The 7,864-nt window shown below is 54.4% G+C and overlaps 1 protein-coding gene across 11 annotated transcripts in view; it reads right to left on the bottom strand.

The window, feature by feature from the left end:
• Positions 1-6,796, bottom strand: part of PAX3 (paired box 3) — an 89,488-nt gene extending 82,692 nt beyond the window's left edge. For 5 of the 11 annotated variants that reach the window (XM_064152772.1, XM_064152784.1, XM_064152778.1 and 2 more), the window contains exons 1-4: positions 6,435-6,796; positions 5,361-5,596; positions 3,911-4,040; positions 3,123-3,257 (exon numbers count right to left, since the gene is read on the bottom strand). In XM_064152772.1, the coding sequence (XP_064008842.1) occupies positions 3,123-3,257; positions 3,911-4,040; positions 5,361-5,596; positions 6,435-6,519 (586 nt within the window). In that variant the 5' untranslated portion in view covers positions 6,520-6,796. Of the gene's footprint in view, positions 1-920; positions 982-1,659; positions 2,488-3,122; positions 3,258-3,910; positions 4,041-5,360; positions 5,597-6,434 lie in introns of those variants that run through there. The other 6 variants (XM_064152781.1, XM_064152779.1, XM_064152773.1 and 3 more) reach the window with 4 other exon arrangements.
• Positions 6,797-7,864: the final 1,068 nt, after the last annotated feature.

The following is a 7,864-nucleotide window of genomic DNA, read 5'->3' on the forward strand; positions in this document are numbered from 1 at the left end:
ATTAGTCAGCAAACCATGCCGGGCATAGCTCCCACCCAAGGTACAAGCAACCCCCTCTTTAGCTGCTAAAAATATGCCCCAATGTGCCATATAAAGGCACAAAAGTTCCTCTCTCATCTGCTTTATTTATGGCTTGTGCCTTTAAGAAAAATTGGCCAGGCGTGCAGAAAGACAGATAGGCTGCTACAGAATCACAACCTTCCTGCTCCACGCCGTGGCCAGCCAGGCTTCCCTCAGCCATGCACCCAGGCTCAGGGGGACAGAAATGCCCCCGGACAACACATGTGGTGTCCGTAAACACCATCAAGGGAATCAGACTGGAGCGCCCGGGAAGAGAGGCTGGGGCAGAAGCACAGCGCGACGCAGACGTTTACCTCCACTTACGCATGTGATGGGAGAAACCCCCAGCCACGGGAGATACTCCTTCCAAAAACACCAGGTTTCTTCTCTCTCCTCAAATCTCAAATCTTGAATTAGCCACCGCTAAAACTACAATTCTTATCCTCACCCTCAGGAAAAATGCCTCACTTCAAGCTGCGTAAATGCAGTCCAGCAGCACTAGTGGTGTCCTCTCCAGCAAGAGAATGATTCCCTGCTCAGCCCCGGGATTTGCATTCCAACCTATCCCACAGCCTTCCCTTGCTTCTCTTTGTACCCATGCTCCTGCTTCCAGGGTATTTTGAGACCAGAGTTATAAAATTTACTCATCCTCTACATTATTTTCACACCATAACATGGAGAGCACTCAGGTAAGCTACCATGCAAGGGTTTTGCTGTGCACTGCCAGGATAACCTTCAGATATACTGCAAGCCACCCAAGTGTCAGAGAGCATCGAACTGCCCTGTCAGCAACTGCCCTGCACCCTCAGCCACACTAGGCCTCATAGGCAGGTTGGTGATGGGGGGAGGAAAACACAAACCTGCAGCATCCAAGTCCTCCAGAACACTGCCAGTCATTTCAGCCAGAGAACAGGAGACAACCTGAAGATTTTTATAGATGGAGTGAAATCAAAGCTCCTTTGCTGGCAGCAGAAGCTGACACAAAATGCTTTTGGTTGGACAGACACAGAAAATTGTGGTGGAGTTGCTTTATGCAACAATGAGCTGCAGTGTGATGTTCCTACAGTATCACACTATACCCAAGGCACGTATAAGGTGACAAAGTCTTTCTCAAGCAGCAGCTCTGTCCCACTGTAGTATCACAGCTGTTCCGACAGTAACATTAATTAACATCTTGCTGGTCAGGGAGGAGGAAACGGCACTGCCGCTGTCCCTGCAACTGCCCGACTTTCCCAGGCACTGCCACAGAACAAATAGGATCGAACTGTATAGAATCACTCAGCAGAAGTCTGCATGCACAAGGACAGGATAGGGATGCGCCACAGAGTCAAGAGGAATTCTGCAGCTGATTGAATTGGAAACAAGCAAAGCAGGACGCCCACACCCACAGAAAGTGAAAGAGAAGATCCCTCGGAGGACCGTACTGGGGGAGCACAAGAGAGCGCTGCTTTGCAGCAAGGCACTTCCAAGTCCCAGTGATTCTCCTGCAAGTTTTGGCTGTAGCCAGGCACCCAGACACTGATTAATGGCAGATCAGAAGCCCGTTCTAACAAGGGGAGTCAAAGAACAGGAAAACTCTACCACAGAGGGGCAAAGGAAGAAGTTATACCCATGATTTTTTTTTTCTTTTCCTGGCTCTGTCAGTTACTCTTTTACATAAAGCAGGGATATTATCAGGGCTTCCTATCCTCTATTTCTAATCCCTGTTGAGAAATTCAGCAAGGCACAGAAGCTAGTTATTTTAACAACTAGGGCGCTGAGTTTCCATTTTCCACGCAGAGCAGGTCTCTTTCAGCAATCTGCTGTAGAAGGAGGCACTAAAGGAAACTCTGGGCCCACTGCAAGCAAGCTGGACTGGGCAATCAGACTGTGCCTTCTGTCCTTAATATCTCTTACTCTGCACCTTCTGTTTGTTTGTATCACACACAACATGCAGAAGATGAGGTTTCCCTGAAAGCTTTAGTAACAGAAGTGAAAACTAAGTTAGGGGAGTGTTTTGAGGTTTGTTTCCACACAACAAGGAGCTATCCCACTGCTAGAGAACAGATTCCTGTTTTCCTCAAGTGGCACTCAGCATCTCTAGATGTCCAGAAATGCTAAAAACATTTTCTGAGTTAAAACAGCCACTTTTTGCACGGTGGAGAGTCCATAAAACTGCATGGAGCATCAGCTATTAGGGGCTCATTGAATAATTCATCCCTCATTGCAAGCCCATAATGTCTTTTCTCAGCCTTTTGTGGGGCTGTTTTCTCTTCTTTTCTCCTTGAATTATAAAAAGGTTGCCTTCTTTTGTTCACATCAAGCTGCTGCTAGCTGAAGCTTTGTCCATCCAAAGCCAAAGTGTGAGTTTCAATGGACTCCCCCCTCTTTGTTTTCCAAGTTCATCTCCAAGTGTAGATTGTGTATAGAAGGCCTTCTTTGTAAAAGCTGGAAAAGTTGTACAAATGTTTGACCAGCTCATTTGGTACTTTTGTCTCGCCTTCTCCAGTGCCTGTGCATATGCTGGGCCAGCCACTTCCATGCACAGGCTGCCCAGCCGAGCCCTTGCCTGCCCCTCTGCCCCAGGCCAGCCAGGGAGCTGCCCCCCTTCAAAGCAGCCTTTCGCCTTGGTCATCCTCCTCACAGTCCCTTGTCAACCACCAACACAAGCTTTTTTCCATACAGTTTTAAGAGAAGAAATGAAACGTGCAGTTCACTGCCTGCTGCAGAGACTTGAGGCTCCGCAGTCCTTGGTTACAACTCTCCCTTCTGTGAGCTGTGGCCCCTAGCTCAGCTTGGACTGGAAAAGTAACTCCTACATAGTCATGCCAGGAGCTCTGTGGGAAGCTCCAATGCTCTCTACTCCCTGGCCCTGCTATCTAAAGCCAAACCAATGGTGACACCCATCTTTGCCACAACCTCCATGGCATTCTCTCACACTGCAGGGTCATATTGGTAGGGAAATGGGATGGGATAGGATGCGGCAGCACAATCGTGTTTCGAGGGCTAGCTCCTCACCCTACACTGGCCCCAGGGCAATGTCCGAGAGGACTCTGTGGAGAGTGAGGATAGTGGGATTTTACCTCTTTCACTGAGGATGCCATCAATGCTGTGCTTGGCCTTCTTGTCACCTTCCTCTACCTCCTTCCTTTCCAGCTCTGCCTCCTCTTCCTCGCCTTTCCCAAACTTGCTCCGCAGGATACGGCTGATGGAACTCACTTCAAGGGGAGAAGCACACAGTTGTGACTGGACTTGTCCTCAGCAGCCCCCTGCAGCAGCTGAGCCAGACCAGGGAGCCAGATCTCACATCAGTGCCACTGTCTTATGCCCCTTTCTGGCTGTCCCCCTTCAGGGCTTTAATGAAGGCAACCACCCACTCCCGTTCCCACAACGGTTTTCACAGGGCAGTGTCCTGCATCATGCTCCAGCACTGGTGCAGTGGCCTCAAAAGGAATTTTGTTCTTGATCCCGGGCAGTGGGTGATGAAAAAAAAACCCAGGGACACCCGCAAAAATACTGCACCGGCTCTGTCACACACACACACACAAACGACCCACTGGAACTTGGATCTGCTCCCTGTCTCCCGCTTCCCAGCTCCAGCTCTACAGCCAGCCCTGAGCCCTCCCGGCGGGGCAGCAGGAGGGGGAGGGAAGGAGGGGGACGCAATTGGGATTTAATTGAAAACACCCCTGCCGAGCGCAAGAGTCTTCCCTGGATGCTCCTGCGGGTACCGGCATGTTAATAGTGACTGCTTCACGGACGCCGGGCAGGACCGGGGCTGTGCTTCTACCAGGAACAGCGTTCACCTTCTCTGTAACGACCCTCTGGTACATGTCCGAGCCCCTCCCCTGTGCCCAGTGTCGCTCCGTACCTGACGGCACCGTGTTGCGGTCACACACTCCGTCCTTCAGCAGTTTGTCCCGAATCTCCCAGCTGAACATCCCAGCGTTTTCCCGCTTGTATTCCTCGATTTTCTTCTCAACATCCGGCGTCGTTACCTGCTTCAGTAAAGACAAGACGAGCGGGCACAGTCTGCAGGGTCGGGAGCTGCCGCGGGAGCCCAGGATACCGCCGCCGCGATCTGGCGGTGCGGCCGAATCCTCCCTGCCGCCACCGCCACACGGAGAGCCACCGCCGGCCCCGCCGAGCAGCCCCGGGATAAAACAGTCCGAGGACGGGGAAGGTGGAATCAGAGAGGGCTTAATACGTAAACAACAGGCCCTCATAAACCAAGCATCACTCGGGTTAAGCGAAAAATCCCTCGGGGAAGTGGGATCGAGCCCCTATTAAACGAAATTTCCCAGGAAATCTCCCGACAAGGTAGGATCGAGCCCTCGGGAACGGAAACCCCGAATGAAGCGGCACAGAGAGGAAATTTTTGGTCACGATGAGAGGAGGAATTAGTGGGAAAGTTTCAGCCGAACAACAGTTTGCAGCACCAAATAAAAATGAGTGCAATAAAAGCGCTGAGAGGTTCGAGTAAGAAAAAGTTCCTTCGATGGCCTCGTGATTTTAAAATGAAGCCGAACGCAGACAAAACAAAGATCTCCCTTCTGGGAACAGACATACAAAATTATATCCCCAGTCCTTTCTTATACCAAGAGGGAAAAGTTCAGCCACTGAAAGTTTAGAAGCAACAAAGTGGGGGGGGGGGGGAAATCCAGCAGCGAATTTCAAAGGGAAGTCAAAATTTGCCTTAGCTGTTGTGGGAATGAAAAGAGAGGACGAGAAGGAGGTTAAACGTAAGACGAGAATCCATTTTTGTTTGCGTTATTGAGAGCGAAAACTTTTTCGTGGTGTGGCTATAAATACACACAGCTTTGCACAGAGAAGTAAATGAAAGAAGGAGGAAGGCACAGAGGAAAAAATTTAATGGGTGGTTATTTGCACTTCACAACGAAAGAAGTGAGCCCGATCCGGCCGCTCCCGGACAGTCCCGGCACCCAACCGGTGGCTTTCTCCGTCGGTTCCGCAGCCCCGAGCCCGCCCCGGCTACCAAGGGCTGAGTGCGGGAGCTTCGGAAGGCCAAGCGTTCCGAAAACAACTCATTTCTCCCTCATTTCGTTTGAGAAGTTACTCTTAAAATACTATCTTCTTAACTGCAAAAATAATAGGTACTCCCAAGTGCAAGATATTTTTGTTTTTCGAGCTCGGAAACCTTCAGAGCAACAGGCGGGGACAACGTCTGCGCCCAACCCCGGCACCCATAGAGTCCCCTCGGCCCTCCGGGGTGCTGCCTTCCCCGTTCCAACCCTGCAAACACCGGTGCCGGCCACCCCGGCTGGACCTCGCTCCCCGCTGCCGGGATTTGCCCAGCTCACCTTGGGTTTGCTGCCGCCGATGGCCCCCGGTCGGATGGAGCCCGTCTCTTGGTACCTGCAGAGAATTTTGGAGACGCAGCCGTGGGACACTCGCAGCTGGCGAGAGATGACACAGGGCCTTATGCCATGGTGAGCCATCTCCACTATCTTGTGTCGGATATGGTTGGGTAAAGGCCTGCCATTGATAAACACTCCTCCGAGCTGATTGACTCTGCCCTGGCCTAGAGGAGTAGAGACTAGAAAAGGAGGGGAGGAGAGGCAGGAGGGGGAAATGGCGTTAATGTCTCCTTTGGATCCTGCTGGGTCTTGTTGTTATTATCGTGTTGAGTTTTGTGTTGTTTTGTTGTTTGGGTTTGTTTTGGATTTTTTTGTCGTAGGGCAACTCGTCGCCACCCGCCCCCGCCCGTCCCGCAGCGTGCCCGGGGCCCCCAGGTCCCGGCGGAGCCGGGCAGGAGAAGGCGGCGGGGCGACTTCACCTGTTGCACCGGAGCCGGGATTCAGGGTTTGTCCCACTCCAGGGGAGAAGGGGAGAAACAGTGTAGAAAGCCCACAGTCCCCTCGGATGGCCCGGGGCCCGCCGAACCCGTTCCTCCGGGAGCCGGGCCCTGTGGAGCACCCCGGCGCTGCGGGGCTCTCGCAGGAAGAGCTGCCTTTCGCGGCGGCCCGGAGACATTCCCCCGCTTCTAAAGACTCTTTCTGTTTCGTTTAGCTCATTTGAATCTGATTTTAATTTGTTTTTTAACTTTTCCCGAACTTTGAGCTCCCTAAATAGCTGCCTAGGATTCCTCTGAACACCAGACTCCGGGATCGCTCCGCCGCTGCTCTCCCTGCCGGTTTCCGCCGCTTCCTGGGGTGCGAGACCAGAGCCGCCGGCCCTCAGCCGAGCCGTTCCCGCGGCCCGGGACAGGGCTCCGCTCCGCCGCATCTGACAGTCCCGAGTTGAGGCGGCTTTTAGTGGGCCCGTCCCGGGCTGATCTGTCCCGGTCTCCTGGCATGGAGCAATTCCCACTTCCCCCATCTCCCGCCCTACCTTCCCCGTCGTTAACAGCGGGAACAGCCCATGAGTGGCCTTACCTTCCAGGGGGAAGCCGCTGCGGGGATAGTTCTGTCCGGCCCCGGGTCGCATCATCCTGGGGACAGCTCCAGCCAGAGTTGTCATCGCGGCGGCCCGGCACGGTTATATCCAGGTGAGGGCTGATCTAGGAGAGATCCAAGCTGTCAGAGGCTCACACCGAATCAGGAGCAGTCCCGGGAGGGGGTGGGGGATGCCGCTGGGGGGGCGGGGAGGAGGCAGCTCCGTCGCTGCCCCTTTGTCACTGACCCGCGCTGCCCCGCACCAGGAGGGCAGGGGCCGGAGCCCCGCAGGGCAGCGAGGCTGGACGAAGGGGCGGGCGGGGGGACAGGAGGGGAGGAGGAAGGGGTCCGGCTGTGCTGTCCCCGGTGCGGCGGGGAGCGGCGGCCGCGGGGCCGGCAGCATTTATCGGCTACTGCCCCGGCGCGGCTCCGCGGCGGAGCCGCCGCGATTGGCCGCCACCGCCCGGCCCGGCCGCACCGCCCCCGCTGATTGGGCGAGAGGGGCGGCAGCGCGACCGGCACGGCCCGGTACGGCACTGTATGGCCCGGTACGGAACTCTGTGTTCCGGTACGGCACCGTCCGGTATAGCACTGCCCAGTATGACATTGACTGGTTCAGGCACAGTATGGCCCAGTACAGCACAGCTCGGTATGGCACTGCCCAGTACGGCTTAGTACAGATCTCGGTATCACACACCTCAGTATGGCACTGTCCACTACGGCCTGATACGACGATGCCCGTTACGGCCCAGTATGGCTCCGCTCTGTACCATCTAGCCCCGCGCTGTCCCTACAACCCGTGCGGTTCTGGGCCCTCTCGCTTGGAGCCCAGACGGCTGCCCCGTCCCTGGGGAGGAGAGCACCGGCCGGACACCTCATCCGTAAGGACCCCGTGTCAATCCGGAGCAGCCGCTGCCCCGCTGCCCTTTGTCTCCTGGCTCCGCACCCCTCAGCACGAGTGGCGGAATAGGGCAGAATAACTTTATTATCTAACGGAAAAAAACAACGTCTCGTTCCTTCTCCTTACTTCTTTTGCCCGAAGAAACATCCCGGGCCCAGCGCTAACGGCTCGGGAAGCGAGAGATCTCTGCGGGAGTTTCTGCTTTTAAATACCGAGGGGACCAGCGCGTCCCTCGCGCTCCACGCGCGTCCACTGGGTGTGGATTCGCGGGGCCGTGCGGGAGCGTGTTAAAGTCCTACCGACGAGCGTTTGTTCCCAGGAATTTATTGTAGCATTCAACCCGAACTGCTGGGGGACAGAAGGAAAAAAAGAAAAAAAAAAAAAGAAGAAGAAGAAGAAAAAAAAAGAAAAGAGGTAAAGTCTGCCTCGGAGCTGAAGTGCCCACAGCAGGATATGACGCCAGGAGTGTTGTAAAGACTGTCTGTCCTTAAAGAAGGTACTATTGTGCCTGGCCTTTTATTTATAACTT

Source organism: Pogoniulus pusillus, chromosome 13 (genome assembly GCF_015220805.1).
Source record: "Pogoniulus pusillus isolate bPogPus1 chromosome 13, bPogPus1.pri, whole genome shotgun sequence".
Taxonomy (NCBI): domain Eukaryota; kingdom Metazoa; phylum Chordata; class Aves; order Piciformes; family Lybiidae; genus Pogoniulus; species Pogoniulus pusillus.